Source organism: Pagrus major, chromosome 13 (assembly GCF_040436345.1).
Source record: "Pagrus major chromosome 13, Pma_NU_1.0".
Taxonomy (NCBI): Eukaryota; Metazoa; Chordata; class Actinopteri; order Spariformes; family Sparidae; genus Pagrus; species Pagrus major.
In genome coordinates, this window is record NC_133227.1 from 22,491,300 (window position 1) to 22,508,431 (window position 17,132).

The 17,132-nt window shown below is 38.5% G+C and overlaps 1 protein-coding gene across 1 annotated transcript; it reads right to left on the reverse strand.

Moving 5' to 3' along the window:
* Positions 1-766: 766 nt before the first annotated feature.
* On the reverse strand, positions 767-14,838 carry pou2f3 (POU class 2 homeobox 3). The gene is made up of 12 exons (XM_073479979.1): positions 14,790-14,838; positions 9,383-9,411; positions 7,026-7,127; positions 5,964-6,069; positions 5,145-5,233; positions 4,147-4,323; positions 3,819-3,960; positions 2,970-3,103; positions 2,617-2,781; positions 1,653-1,695; positions 1,348-1,462; positions 767-832 (listed from the first exon to the last, which is right to left on the reverse strand). Exons 1-12 carry the CDS (start codon positions 14,836-14,838, stop codon positions 790-792), a joined length of 1,194 nt encoding a protein of 397 aa, XP_073336080.1. The 3' UTR covers positions 767-789.
* Between the last annotated feature and the right edge of the window lie 2,294 nt (positions 14,839-17,132).

Here is a 17,132-nt window from a genome sequence, read left to right on the forward strand (position 1 = left end):
TTTGTTTAATCTGCATAAGCTGTTGCCTCTCCTTGTCACTTTTTTCGTTGTTGCGATGCCACCATGTTCCCAGATCTCAACAAGTATATGTTCTCAGATAAACAAAAAAAATGTGGACAACACTTTAATACGTTTAACGTTTTAATACAACAGATCTATCTTTGAAAGAACTAAAGCAACCAAATCAAAAGCCATTTCTGTTCACAAACAAAAGATTTAACACAAGGTCTTTTGCACCACTCATGAACGTACGTGATGAAACTTATTTATTTAGACAGGCTCGCAATGTAGCTGACTGCATCACATGCACTAACACAACACTAGCTATATTATGAACATGAAAACATATAATAACAACATTGTAGCACAGTGTAAAGAGGAACAGCTTGGCTTAGTGAACCTGGACCTGAATCCTTCAACATTCAAACAGGTTATTTGAGTCTTAAAACCATAAACATGCAGACTTGAACGTTCCTACCAGGGTTAATGATACCTGTCGTGTGTGTTTTGCAGTGTATTCTTCATCTTTGCAGCTGGTGTACGCAGAGTAAAGAGTCACACGAGCACAAGTCAAACAGCTCGAGGCTGTTGAGTGTTAACAGCATTGTGGTGTGTTGCAGTCCTCTGTTTGTGCTGCTGTTTGGTTTTATGGGTCCTTCTAAAGTTTTAGCCTGTAGCTGAAACCCTGTTCACAACAGGGACATTGTGTTACTGCGTCACATCTTCCGTGTACATCCTTCCAAAACAAAACAATCTTCAAAAACCTTCATATGACACAGTTCGTGTTTCTCAGTGATGATATGCAGACGAAGTCCATGTGCGGTACCAGGTCCTGAAAGAGAGGAGCGCAGAATTATTCATTTAGACGAAGAAAAGTGACAGAAAACTTGACTTCAATCAGATATTAAGTTCTAACAGCAGAATTTAGATGAAAAGATATATATCACTGTCATTTTTTCTCTGAAATTACAGCACTGAAACAGTCCAGCACAAAGTCCATGTGAAAACCACAAATTGTTGTTTTGTACGGATTAAACATGTGAGATACAACATGTAACATTTGTGAGCTTTATAGGCACTGCTGGGCCATAAACTTGATTATGATTACCCTATTTTATCCCACTCATGAGTGTGGGAAGTTAATAGGAAGTCAGCCAGAATGACTTGACTGAGTGTGCAGACATCAAATATGCCCATTTACAAAATATTAATCATTTCTTTAAATGATCTGTTGACACATTTTAAAGACAACATATGAAATCGGCTCCTCTCAACTCCACGTTCTGACATCTTTAAAGTGTATGAGAGCAAAGCGATCACAGGAGTGTTGAGGTCAGTATCTCTTACCCTGGTGTGCTATAAGAAGCTGGGTTCACCTGAGACGTTAAAGAGGCAGAGACAGCCGACAGACCGTTGGGAGAAGCTTCGCGGCTTCCACTGTTTGGAGAGGAGTTTGATGAAACTGGAAGGAAAAGGTCAAATCATAAACTCACATACAGGACACATAAAGCACTAAAGATATGTTTTTGATTAATGTACAAATTAGCTCTGGATAATAAGAAGACAGATGAAAGTGTTCGGGTCATTTTTAATGCAACACCAATGTAGGAGAGGCTCATTATAAATAGCTGAGTATAGGAGACAGTATTTACCTCCACCTGAAGCCAGAGGGCTGTAAGGTCTGGATGCTGAGGGCTGAAACAGTTTGAAAACAGAAAAGATGTGTAATTTACACCCTGAAATTTCAGAATCAATGCCAGCAGTAAAAAAACTCACATTACAGGATTAACAAGAGCAGAATTATGCAATAGTTCAATATTGCATGATTAATACAGTGTTAGGGAAGCTACTCTGAAAGATTGGGAAGCTACGAGCTACTGTTCTCTAGTAATTGAGCTGCAGCAACATACCAAAATAAAGTCATGTACCGTGCAAGACCTTATTTTTTATCAGTCACACGTGGCGACATAATGAGGCTTTTGGATACATAACCATGCAGTTTAGGAAAGGAGAAGGAAACTACTAGAACAGCTCACTGGAAACACTATATGATTTTGCATATAGCTAAGCTATAGATAAGCTATCCAACCACGACAAGAGTGCTGCTGCATGGAGTGCTTCCACCCCCTGACACTGGTGGTTAGCCTATCTTATCATTATGGCTAGACTGGTTCTGTCCAAAGTTCATATGTACAACTAACAACACACCTAAAGATCAATTATTAACATATTTTATCTCTTTTGTTTAATATGTACACAAAAAGAAATGTAAATCATATCTGGCAACCTTCTGCTGTAGCCAGACAAGCTGCACGGATGTCAGGAAAAAGTACCATCACATATCTCCTCCTAAAACCGCTTTCACATTTCATTTGTCTACAAATTAAAACAAAACTGATAAAACATTAATTAGTGAGTTTTAGAGGTGTTGCCAGATGTGGTTTTCAGCTTTGGGCGAAGCCAGGCTAGCTGTTTCCCCCCCCACTTCCAGTCTTTATGCTAAGCTAGGCTAACAACATCATGACTCACACGTAACGCACAGATATGAGAGGGATATTGATCTCAATCCTACATGTTTCCAAGTGAACAAGAGATTAAATGTTTCAGACAGCTAACCATTCTGGAGTTGTAGCTGTGTGATTTGACCGATAAAGCGGCCACCGGGCAGTAGATCCTCTTCTCCTTCTGACGCCGATTACAGAACCAGACTCGAACGACCTCCTTCTCCATGGCCAGCTGCTCTGAGATCAGGGTTATCTCTTCTGAGTTGGGCTTGGGGTTCTGAAAAACCCCAAAATGTTCATGATTGGTTGACATTTTAAAGTAAAGTCTGCATCACATAATATTGAATGAAACATGAAAAATCTGAACTTTTGAGAACTTATTTTTCAACTTGTCCTCCATAATGTAGACAGCAGAATAGGCTTAGTATAAAAACTTATTAAATATGGATTCAATCTTGAACTCACGTCAAGGAAACGTTTCTCCAGCGTCAGCTTGATGTTCGTTTCAATGCTTGTCCTCTTTTTCCGTTTGCGTCCGTAGCCCTCAATCATGGGCGGCAGAGAGGTCGGGTTGGATATTGAGTCAGGAGGAGAGTTCTCTAATGTGAAAACAAATACAACATGGACATTCGTCATCACTTCTGAACAGCAATAAAATCGAAGTTGTAGCAGAATTAGTACTCAGCACATTTTTGTGGTCTTTACACAGAAATCTATGCAAAGGTGTTTTTCCACTCCCATGGGATCATTGCCCTCTTCTGTTTTACTCTCATTATATCTGTCCTTCTGTAAAATTTTTATCTTTTTATATTCTAATTATGTGGCCTGTCCTCTTCCAGGTCCCCACGGTGGAGTGGAGGCCGTGTCGCTCGGGCACTACTTGATGATGCCTCGACCTGCTCAGACGTCCTCCTGGATCCACATTCTTCGCATATATTTTATGTAATTTTCTTGTATCAGACATTTTATCAATGAAATTTGTAAACTGTGAATTTGTTGTTCTGTGTTGTAAATGCAACATCTACTGCATGTCTGTCCGTCCTGGGAGAGGACTCCCTCCCCTGTGGCTCTTCCTGATGTTTCTTCCATCTTTTTATTATGATTATTGCTATAACTAAAGGTCTGGTATGTAGAATTTAGTGGCATCTAGCTGTATAGTTGCAGATTGCAACCAACAAAATTTTAGGGTCAGTGTTTTGTTTGTTTGCATGTTTTCTAGCTGCTTTTTCACATCAAGCCAGAATAATTATTGGTGCTATGATAAAAAAAAATTAATTAAAAAAATTAATTAAAATGGCGGTGACTGTGTTGTACCTGCGTCACTCAGCCATTTCTCCAGCAGAGGTTTGAGCTTGCACATGTTTTTGAAGCTGAGGTTGAGAGCCTCGAAGCGAGAGATCGTGGTCTGGCTGAAATCATTCCCGTAGAGTTTTCCCATCGCGAGGCCCACGTCTCCCTGTGATAGAGCACAAAAACAAATTAACAATATAACCCTCAAAGTGTAGATGAAGGTTTTCTGAGCTGGACCGTATAAACTTCTGTTTCCAAGAACAAGAAATGAACAGTCATGCTTGTAGTCTTACAAAATAACAAACCAAGAACTCTTTAAAGGAAGACATAGAGGGTTGTATCTCTTATTTACCTGGGTGAAGCCCAGTTTGATGCGTCTTTGTTTGAATGCTTTGGCGAACTGCTCCAGTTCCTCCAGATCACTGGGTTCTTCTTGTGGTGGTACCGACATGTGCTTAGGCATCTGCAGGTGGGACATGTCCATGTGGTTCTCTACTGACGATGCTGCCAGACCAGAGCGACTCATTCCCTGAATTAGGGAAACGTCACAGACACAAAATCTTTGCTTTCCAGTACAGTAACAGTATCTCTAATATACTTTCTACAAGACTAAACATTTACTTGGCTGTCGTTGGTCCGATTTTGGCTTTCTGCTGCTATCCAGAGCTTTTTGGGCTTTACTGACATTGTTAGCCACTTTAGCATGAGTTCACAAAGTCAGATCTGGTATTTGGCTTGTTGGCTCAGTGTTTATTTGTCCTGTTAGTGTGAATGTTGTGCTACAGCTCAGTCTTTATCATCACAGCCTGTGCTGCTGGCTAGTAGTGATGCATTCTCACTACTTAGCCTTCAGTAAGCTCGCTGCATGTGCACAAAAAAGCAGAATTGTACCTTTGTACTGTGGTATGAAAGCTTGGTATGGTAAGTTAGCACCATTTCATGTATAGCTACCTTTTCTAGTACTAGTACTTCTTTGGTGTTCTTCTATGTACTTGTACTTTTTAACAGTTAGCCATACTTGTGCCTTTGAACCTGAATTAAAAGGTTTTTCGGTGAAACAAGCTGTAAATACAACACTGCCACGTGTTAGCAAACAGTTATTTGTGGAGCAACATTATTGTTCATGTGGTGAGTGTATGTCCAATAGCAGCTCTGCTTTTAGCTCTGTTTTTGGTCTCCACCAACTCCTTACAAAAATATCTGGCTCGTTAGCTGCTAGCATAACCGCTGCTTTGTCTGTCTGCCTTTTGTGCTAGCACAGCTGATCAGTATAAAACTAAAACAATGGGTTAAATTTGTAAAGCTACTTTGATTCTTGGTACACTGCACTTTGTGGTGTTGTGGTTTTACCTGTGGAGTCAGAGCCAGTCCAGGTTGGTGCTGAAGGAGATTAGCCTGACTCTGGCTGGGAAGGGACAGCAGGTTCTGCTGCAGAAGGGCTGCAGAGGAAAACACAAGGTCCTGATCGATTACTTCTGCTGCTTGTCAAGAAATAGTTCCAGCAAGTTACTCCTCCTAAAATTACAAATTCTTGTTTCCACCCTCCAGTGGACTAGCTGTTTCCCTCTAATATCAGTCCTGATGCTAAGCTAGGCTAACCAAGTCCTGACTTCAGCTCTGTATTTAAGACACAGACATGTGATGTGAATTTTCTCATCTAACTCTTGGAAAGAAAGAAAATAGGTACTTGCTTTTCAAGATGTTGGACTATTTCCTAAAGACAACACGTCAACGCTAATAAATACATTTCTGCTTTGTTAGCGCGCCTGTACAAGAAATAGTCCTGCACACAGCTCCTGTTGCTGTTGTCTTATGTACAGATTATTCAAACAAGTTATAATATGTTAATTTGTGAGATTTAGATGTGTTTTGGAAAGAGGCAGGCTAGCAATTCCCCCTTGTTTACAGTCTTTATGCTAAGCTAACTGGCTGCTCAACTGCACAGACATAAGAGTGGATCTTCTCCTTCAACTCTCAGCAAAATCTGATGAAGCAAAAACCTAAAATGTCAGACTTCCTTGAAAGAAAGCAGAAACGTTTTGTTGAAATCATGATTTGAGCCTTAAATCAGAAAATAAGAAGTAATTCCTTGCTCCCTATCTAATTCAGACAGGCCTTGTCCCAGCTGTGTTGCTATACTGTGTCATCAAAGTGGAAGTTTTTTAAGACCTTGGTGGCTGCTGGGGCTCTGGGAGAGCAGGAAGGAGGAGGGAGATGACAGGTGAGATGGTGGCATCAGAACCAGCTGCTGCATGGTGTGGAGAGAGGTGAGCTCCTGGAGCACAAACACAATATAAACAACAAAATTAGCCTTTAAGTAACTGTTGTATAGTAGATGAAATCACCAACAATGTGCAGGAGTCTTTGGTTCAGTGTACATGTGTCATCAGTGATGTCATGGCAGCTATCTGTTAAGTTCGGGTCATTGCAAGAAAAATATTTAAAATCCCTAAAAGGGGTCAAACCGAGGACACTATATTAAATCTGGACACAGTGTTGGAGGTGGAGCCCCATTTATTCCTATGAAAGCTGCTCAGAGGTATTTTGAAGCCAAAGAAAAGCTCAACTTAGCACCTAGCTAACTTGGATGGGAATAAAACAATTTAATCGTGTGGCTCCTCTAAATTTTCCCGATTTTATTGGACCGAATTGCTTAGATTCTGACAATTCAGAATCTACTATTAATACTTTCACCGGTGTTGTGATGCTCAAAAAACACATCTTTCACAATGTTAGCTTCGGGGGAAAAGTCTTTTTGGGCTGCAGTGCAATCACGTGACAATGTAATTACACAATGTTTTTGTTGGATTACAACGGCTTCAAAGCCTGGTGCTCATCCTGGGGGCTTGGGTAAAACTCCATTTCCCACAATGCAATGTCAGTAGACCCTCCCAGCCTGTTAAACATTATTGTCTTTCAGTGTCCACACCTCTAGTTTCTAACTCAGCTTTTCTGTTTAAAAATGTGCTGTCTCCAAGCCCAAACTGAGATAACCCTGATGACGTCATCTGTGACATCATCAGGGTCATTTCCTCAGACCCCGGACATTATACACCTGTTTTCTTGTAACTCAACTCACTTCAACTTGTCACTTGTAGCAGAGTTCTTCTACATTATTTCTACTTTGACTTCAGTAAATCAGAAAACGTCTTCTGTGACACATCGTCTCTGATGAAAGGCTCACACACTGTTTGAAGACAAGCTCAGATGTAGTTATTGACCCCGTCTTACCCCTGTCAGCTGACCTCCAGACATCGGAGAGCTCTGCGTCAGGTGACATGTCTTCAGTGAGGAGCCTGAATGAGACGAGTCGTGGAGATCCTCTGTCTTTATCTAAGAAAGCACAACATGACTGTGTTAACTCAGCTTTAATATGAATCGATTAAAAGCGTTTTGTAGAGCTGAAAAAGGACAGGAAAACATTATTTGTGCATAATCTCAGGGGCAAATGAGTTGATGCTTACATGTGTGTGAGTGTGTGCTGTGGAGAGACACTGCACACACACACACACACACACACACACACACACATGCACACACACAGACTGACTCACTCCAGGACCAGTTTGGTGACTAAACATGATACAAAGAGTGATAGACTGTCTCCCTCCCCTTGTGCGAGCCAGTATTCAAATATTCTCCCCTCACCTCACACACCAACCCCCTAACCCCTGAAAGCCATGTCACTTCCTGAAAACACTTAAAGTAATGCCTCTAATCCCAAAAAGAGTGTTTGGAGAGGTAATTCAAATAGCTGCAATCTATTTGCATTGTTCCTAAAGAGATGGCAGTCTTTGTTGACAACTGTGGGAGAGCGGGTAGTTTATCCTGAGGATGTTGGCCGTCGAAAAGTCAGTTGAAACTTGGATCCTGGGAAAAGATTCAGTATCACTGCCTTCAGGAGGCTTCAGGAAATGAATGTTCCAACTGAATTTTGTTTAAGTCTGTTCCTCCATTATTTTCCACCCCACATTCACCAGCCTACTGTTATAAATACTCACTAGAGCACCAAATGTGTGTTGATCCACAGCTGAAAATAGTCCCCAACACACAGCTGTTTTGGGAAATTTCTGAGCCTTTTAAAAAAAAACAATTTAAAAAAAATTAACCTGCATCTCTGCTGAACTGTTTTTACAGTGATGGAATAAGTACTTTTTATTACTTAAGCACTGTACTTGCACTTATTTGTACTATTTTCGCAGCAATTGTACTTTAGTTGAGTGTTTCCATTTTTCTGCTATATACAGTATATATCTTATACTTCCACTTCACTACATTTTGGAGGCAAACATTGTACTTTTTACCCAACATTTTTTGAGAACTCGGGTTACAAGTTACCTTGCACATGGCACGCTGCTTCAGAGCAAAGTAATGCATTTTTAAATTAATTAATCCGATCTGCAATTCAATTTTAATCAGACACACCATTTACCCTTTGATCACCCTTCAAATACCTTCAGTACATTTTGAAGCTGTTACTTTAAGGTTAAAAAAAAGTTACATAATGTTGCTTTAAGTACATTTATTGCTGGAAAATTACTTTTGATACTGAAGTATATTTAAAATCAGATGACTTTTTCCTCAAGTACTGTACCTTTCACTTTTACCAAAGTAATATTTTAACATGATATCTTTATTTTTGTTCAAGTGAATAAATCTGAGAAACGAACATCACTCTTTGGTTAAACTGCTTGTAACTGGAGCAGGGACTGAGTGCATACTGCTTTGCCTTGAAGGGCCCCAATGTTATCAATCCACTGCAGGAAATAGTCTTTGACAAATGCTCTACATGTCATCTGTTTTCTGTTGATTTTTAGAAAATAAATTATATATTTGTGAGCTGCTTCTAAAGATTTGCCTTCAGTCAGAATCAGTGATCTAAAACAGACCTATTCAACTGCTGGTGTGTGGGCCGAATGTGGCACTTTAATTGGTCCGTTCATTAGTTCTGTCTGTTGCCAAGCAATGAAATACTCTCATTTCATTAAAACATTTTTAGGCTGTTAGAGCAGAAAGACTTCAGGAGAGTCTAATACAAAAGGTGCATTGTTTTTTCCCTCTACTTTTCGTTTCTTTTTCAGTTGTGAAAGCTAATGAACAAACAGGGGGTCAGACATAGGGGAAGAAAATCAAATCTAGCCCTTCTAAAACAGTAGATGAATAAGCCTAGACTAAAAAAATGTTGGCAATAATTACAACATAGAGCACCAGATTTATCATTTAAATATCAAATCAATGAGACTTCGGTTCCGGTAACATGATCCTGGTGGTTTGGTAAACAGTTACTGGCAGTTCCAGTCACTTTAAAAGGGAAAAATGTTTAAATAAAGACCATACATAGGTCATGATGCACGTTTGCCCTGAAAAGACGTTATGAAAATGTTGCATGACACCAGATTCACAGACTCTGCAGCATACAAACAGACTGTGTCTGAACATGCAGGAAACAGACAAACAGGAAACGGATACTCGTTACTACACGTTAAACAAAACAATCCAGATCTTCCTGATGACAGAGACCTCATTCATGAAATCCACACTGGTAGCACCTGAAGTTCAGTAAAGTTATTAAAAACTCTGTTACTCACTTGTCTGTTGAAGTCGATCCCATTTTGCTCTGGATGTCAGACGAGAGAAAGAGATTCAGATATTTAAAATGACAAAACATCTACAGATTATATTAAGTCCATTAGCTTTCAATGACCTAAACTATTATTTTACCACGTAATCATACTTGTTTTACAGCTGCAATCACATCATTTCCAAATTGGACCCACAGATGTGAGTCCAATCAAATCAAATCAAACAGAGAAAAAATATTGCAGAAAAACAAAATAGACCTTTTTAGCAGTTTGCTGAGCTAAATGGTTAAAGATGGATATGAAACATGTAACATCAGAATAAAATGACTGCACACTAAAAAAAAAAAGCTTAAGTGGCCATATCATTACATTTAAATATAACAAATGCAAAACGTTTAGGTAGTTAAACTTTAGTTGGTTGTTATTTAACAAGTAAAATCCTTTATAAACCATTTATCATGTAATTTTTTATTGTAAAGTTGCAACTGATGTTTATAAACCTATACAAACACATTATAAATGGATTATAAAGCATTTTATTGTTTGTGCACAGTCAAATAAACATTGATTACGTTTAATTAACCATAAATTTACCATTTAGTAACATAAATATTGTCATATTTTGTCAAATTCATATCGTTAGACATGAAGAAACACAAAAAGATGAATATTATTAATACAAACTAGGACCGTAATATGAAAAATATATTCAACAATAGAGCCTAACTGGTAATACTCAAGTAGGAGTAGAGTTACTGAAATATTACTGAATTTCAAGTAAAACTACTTGTTCTAAAATAATACTTAAGTAAAAGTAAAAAGTATTCTTCTAAGATGCTGAGGTGATGAAGAAGAAAGGTTTAAATATTCATTCAAAATGTACTCAGTGCTCAATTACCATTTAAAAAAGTAACTAAGTAGTTTACATGGTGTAATGCATACTTAAGTACGAGTAAAATTACACACTTGAAAAAATAGTCCTGAAAGTACAAGTAGCCCCAAAAAATGACTTAATTCCAGTAATTTGAGTATATGTAATTAGTTACTTCCACCCTTGGTTATACTGTATACTGTCTGGTATCAATATGAAAAGGTGCCCACAGTTATGTACAGGTTTAGAAAAAAAAGAAATAGGAATCTATGTAAAAGTCTTTTCAAGAAGTGAGTTTTCCTCCTGAAGTTTTCATCATGTAGTGTTGTTGTATGTGGAGAGGACGGGCTGATAGAGCAGCTGAGTTCAAAGGTGTGCTGGATAAGCTCCCATCATTTGAATGTCAAATTGGGCCTTTGGGAGTGTGTGTGTGTGTGTGAGAGAGAGAGAGAGAGAGAGAGAGAGAGAGAGAGAGAGAGAGAAGAAAGAGAGAGAGAGAGAGGCAGTGAGCTGCTGGAGACACTCAATGCAAATATACCTATAAACCCCCTCCACACACACACACACACACACACACTCCCCCGCCCCAACCACCTAACTATGTCACTGCCCCCCAGCTTCACGGCCAAACTTCCAGTATGGAAATGACCAAGACATGCAAATCAGCTCAGAGCGCAGGAAGCCTGCTAAAACTGCGTCTGCACACACACTCACGCACGCACACACATACACACACGCACACGCACACACGCTGGAAAAGATGGTTGCACAAAAAGTCAGTCAAAATTTTTCCACTTTAACCGGCTGTTTTTTTTTTCTGCTCCATCTGTTAGTCCTAAAAATTGATAGACTGCTCTTGAATTATTATAATCTGCACCGGGAACAAGTTTTTCTTTATGTAGAACATGTTTAAAATAAAAATAAAAGAGAAAACAAGACAAACAAACAAGATTGGTTCCAGCGAATTATTCAAATAAGGCAATCTGTGTTTGCAATTAGTACGAAGAAGTCAAAAACTTTAATCTCCACGGTTGAGCGGAGTGATATCAACCCTTTGGTACAATGATCTGTTTGACTTCAGTTTGTCTTCAGGGCTGAGTATCATATTTCTGCAGTATAAACTCAGTCAACAATACTACACCCTAATACTAATATTATGACATTGTAACATTTGAACATTTGTACCTTCTACTCTATACATTTTTCAAAACAGGCTTGTTACTTTAGTTTGAATGCATTGCTCCCTCACCCGCTGCATCATGCAGGGCAGACGTAGCGAGACGAAATCACGCAAAAGACATAACAATACAGCAACAGACAGAGAATGGGGGAGAAAAGGCGTGTTAGTGTCTCGTATCTGCAGAGACCCTGCAGCCCTCTGCCTGGATTTTCTTATTATCTCAGGTTGTTGCTGCGCTCGGGGCGCTTTACCAACCCAAAATGTCAGTATTTGACGTTCTGGGGAATGGGACTCGACAATCATCTATCTTTCTGGTGCGTTCGCGAACAGCTTGGACAAATCCTACTGATTCTACCTTTAGGTTTAGTAGTTTAAAAACTACATAGTGCCCCTTTAACAGAAAAAGAGCTGAAGTCATTAACAAATAATCATGGCACCAAACCGTCTGAGAAAATGCATTCAAGTGCTAATTTATTAGATACCTCTCACTAAAACTAATACAACAGTCCTGTACTCAATCACCCGTTAATGAAGGTTTTAATGGTCTTTTTTTGTTGAAACTGTTTTAAACAGGTGCTCATGTTTTGATCCTCACTCAAGAAAAAAAATTGCCAAAATGTGCAGAAAAGCTACAAAAAAGGTTTTTACAGAGAAGTGGAGCAACACATGAATGCTAATTTTATTTTCGAAATCCCACGAAGTGATCCTGCCTCCTACAAATAAGGTTTAAATACCAAGAATTTGCAACAGTGAATACGTATTGCCGTCTGAATGTTTTTTATATCAACATAGTGATTAAACTATGGGCTGCTATCATGGATGCAGGAACTAGGGGTGCTGAGTGGGCGGCAGCACCACATTAAACAAGGTTATAACGTATGCTGAATTTACAAGAAGGCCCACATGATTAAGAGTTTGTCAGAAACAGCACTTAACGAAGTTTGTAAAGTTTCTCCTAACTCAACAACTCACAAAATTAAGTGATTCTGTAAGGGAGTCTGGGGAATTTCTCTCCCTCTTCCTCTCCTTGCTATTGTTGACTGTAGCTGTGGCTGCTTTGCGCTATAATATGTGGGTGTTCAAGTTAGCCGCCTGCTGTCGTGTAAGACTTGACAACAAAAATAACATTGAAACTGAATCTAAATGTTTTACACTTATCTGCAAGGTGGCAAAAAACAAAACAGAAGTTTGTTTCCTCTACAGTATTTGCTCATAGCATCTAAAGCATGGTCCATTTTTCATAGTTATGTTCACAGTGCTTTGTTAAGTCAGTGAAAGAAATGAAAAAGTCCAAACTGACCTAAAGCATGAGACCGGATGTGCTATTATTATTAACATTATTCATGATTTTCCCTGAATAAAGTGCTTTCCTTTTACTCTGGTGGTAAAGCCGCTCAACAAGGTGTTGGTACAGATCCACCTGAAGCACAGCTGTGAACATGAACACTGCAGGTTCAAAACGTCACTCCTCTCCTCTGCTGTCTTCAACACGATTTCAAGACACTTCAATGGTTGAAGAGTTAAAGGGCTAATTAGTCCATCCAAATTACAAAGAAAATATTTTCTCTCGCCTGTCTCTGATAATATCTCTCTATGCAGATTGTTTGAGTTTATTTGTTTAAGTTTGTCTCTGAGATTTCTGGCTTCACAAATGTCATATGACATATAAAAGATTCAACAGTCAATTGTTTTCTTCAGCGAAAATGTCTCTGTTAGCGTCAATGATCAAATGTGTCACCAATTTTTCAACAGTTTCTTTAAAAGGTTCCAATAAAAACCTGTGAAGTTACACAAACTTATCACTGCCACACCAGAAAAGGAAAAAATGTATATGAAACAATATATTTTTACATATTAGCAACATGTTATAACATAATAACTTATATTGCTTTGTACAAGGAACTTTTCTTTTTACAACTTTTTCTATTTATCTTGTTATTAAGTGAAAAGTTTCACATTATAACTTGATTATTTATTGTTATAACATAAAACGTCTCTCATCATAACAAGATATTTTCACCTATTATGTAGCATTTTATATTATAACAAAACATTTTTTTCATCAGTTTCACATTATAACAACATAAATAGTACATTGTTGTAACAAGAAAAGTTTCTTGTGAAAATGTGATAAGTGTGTATAATGCAACGTGACAATATCCTGTTATAGCAATAAACTTTGCACGTTATGACATGATACTAATCTGTTTTTCTTTTTCCGGCATGGCAGCAATACACTGCTGTACAGAGTCACTTGGACATTTTATGGAAAAGACACATTGCTGTTGATTATTTTAATGTAATTTTTCAATGCTGAGAGCAACACAGACAGTATTGCATTCAACTCCATTGTATCAGAGGGGAGGCAGAAATGTCAGAGACAGAAATCTCAAATCCTGGACTAACAAAACCAAAAGTATCCTCATGTAGAAATGCTGAGACATCAGTGAGAAAACAAAACCAGATGTGATGAAGCATGGTTGAACGACGATTAATATGAAATTAAAGTCTATCTTCCTAAAAGATGCATCTGTGGCACCTGTCACTACACTGATACTCTGACAGAAAGTTTAATTTAGCACTTCCATGAAACAGCCGTTCACTTCCCTCACAAAACCATTGTCTACAAAAAGTTCCACTTTTTCTGTTGCTGGTTCCTGGTTTTTGTGTTGTGGCTGGTTGTCGTCTCCAGCCCCGGGCAGCAGCCAGCTTTTCTCTGCAAACAGCCTCAGGTGCATCCTGGTATAGCAACCAACTGCCACTACACACACACATACACACACACACACACACACACACACATGGCTCCCTATATGAAACAGGAGCAGATGAAAATGCTGCTTGTTTCACTTTTATTTTTACCACTGTCAGGCATCATGTGGGGAACAATTTGTCGCTTAATCTCTTCTGTATGTTGAAGTTTGATAAAGCTTTTTTACTTAAATACAGTAAAAAAATGTTTTTCCTAAAATCTGATGTAAATAACTTCAGCAAAGTTCACTGAGCAGTAACCAAAGTATCAGTAAAATTAGACATCGAAAGTGTTTTGAAGATATTTTTGCCTCCTTAAATTCAATATCCTGTTAAGATAATACAGACAATAGTATATAATTGTCAGGTTTTTTCCTGAGATGATTTACACATTAAAACACAAGCAAACTTCCTGTGATATACTCAATAAAAGAAGAAAAACAACGAACGAACTTATTGACAATCTTCAGGTGTACAGACAATAAACAAACTTTCCATGGAAGTCCAACAGTGACAGAATAAACAGAGCACACTTTCCCTAGTCACGTCAGTATGTTGACATGATTCACCTGTGTTTATGTACACCATGAGCAGCGTGAAAATATCCTTACCTGCCTGGTCAGCCTGAGCCTCCGACTGCTCCACCGTGTCTGCGCTCATCTTAATATCTGTAATGATAAATATAGCTGATTTTCCTACAGGATTGTAACTTTAACCAGGACAATGAAGCACTCAGGCCACCCAGGAAAATGATCTTGAGTTTATTCTAATGCGCCCTCCCCTCCACAGCACCGCACAAACTGTACACTCACCTGTGTGAGAACTAGTTGTAATATTCATAGGGACGACAGACATAAAGCCTTATCGCAGTCATCTCCATGTGAAGTCACCACACCTCATATGAACTCTTATTAAATAGTGAAGATGTTAAAAACTCATTGATTATCCAGTAAAGGAGGAGTGACTCACCTCAGACAGACTTACAGGTTGTGTTGCTCCAGCTGCCGTCCGTGCTATTCAAAATGAAGCTACAAGTATTGGGATAAAAAGTTTTGGAAATCCACGGCAGCTCATCAGCATTTTCCTAAGTGGAGAAACGTTCACCTCTGCAGTACACCCTGCGCTGCCTTATGGGCTAATTTGCATATGCCTCAGTGTGTCCTATCCAGCTTCAGACTGTTTGCATAAAACAACAATGGGGTTACTGCAAATTACTGCATGCGTGTGAGTGCGTGCGTGTGTGTGTGTGTGTGTGAGTGCGTGCGTGTGTGTGTGTGTGTGTGTGTGTGTGTATCCATACAGAGAGACTGAAAGGAGACATCCTCAGATTGCTTTGGATAACAAGATGATGTTTTTGTTCTTGCCACCTGAGATAACTCAGCGTGTGTGACTGATGGGAGCAACAGCATCTCGTCTGATTTTAAGTCAGAATCATTCAAATGTAGTCAAAGTAGAAGTCAAGAAAGGTTTGTACTATTTCATACTTTCTGAGTAAATAAGCCTAAATCTCTCTCATAAATCTACATTTTGACTTTCTAGCTTGAATTCTTTGAACTACAATCTCATAATTCAGACTTGGGCATTTCTTATTTTTGCCATTTGTTTATTGACCATACAGCATTATTATAGGTTCATAAAGACGATTGTCCGTAAAAATACTGAATTATTTTGCTGTCAGGCTTAAACACGTTGACAAATTGACCACAGCAAACACAATAAAATTTTAAAATCAATAATAATATCTCAAATCACAATCTGAAATCTGATATCATTTAAGAGTCTGCATATATAGGGGTTGGTGATCCTCTGGTATGTCTCAGTTAGACTTCTTTGGATGGTCAGTTTGTTTGAGTTCCTTGTCTGATGACCTGTGAGCTCGCCCGTGAGGGCAGGTAGCCAGTTGGCTATCAGCCGGTTTCATCTGTTATTTTCTTTTCTTGGCCTGAATGAGCTTCCATAAAGCAGTGACTGTTTACAGCACCTCAAAAGTCTCCAATAATTTGTCAGCTTTATGCATTTCCTCACTTAAAGCAATAGACAAACATACTGTATGTCCTAAATGTTGAAGATTGTTATGAGACATTTTACTTCTTATTATAACATATATCTTACTTTTTACTCTACTACATTTATTTAACAGTTGTAGTTACTTGCTACCTATTATACAGCAGCCCTCACTGGGTCAGATGTTTGGTACACAGACACAAAAGTTGAAATACTGCAATGTAGAATACCCTGTTACAAGAAGTCTTGCATTCAGAAATTAAATAAAAGCGCAGAAGTATTATCAGCTAACTTTACATAAAGTATAAAAGATAATAGCACTCGTTATGCAGAATGATCCCGCTGTAGGGCAGCTTAAGAAAATCTGAGAAAATCAGGATCTTCTGCTCATTTTATCATTCACATTGAGCATTGAGCCTGTTTTTAAAGTAGTTTAAAGCAAACTATCAAATTCTATGTACTATTCTCCATATTGACATACTGTCGTCAAGGCAATATAGAGGGTGTGACTGGCAAACTAACCTATTCTTCTGTAGGCCTATAACTTTTTTTTAATCTTATTATCATGATTGTTTCTCATATTCTTGTATTTTACTATTTTTTCTTTTACTTATCTGATTTTATTGATCTTAAAGGCATCAATCACTGTATTTTCTTGCGTATTTTTGTGTAAAGTGTGTCAGAAATGCAGCAAAGCACAATAATAAATCTTGATCCATCGACTACATTCATATTTATTCCATTATTTAATCATTATGTCCCTGGAAGACTGCAGCAACAGCAGCTTTAGCTGTGTGTCTCCTCTGTGATTCTGTAGCCAGTCCGGTAGGTGGCGGTAATGACCCTTAAACTGTCTGACACACGCGAAACAATAAAATCAAGCGAAGAAGAAAAAGGAGCCATTTGATTGGTTATTGCTAGGGGACGGACAGCCTCAGAACAAGCGCTAC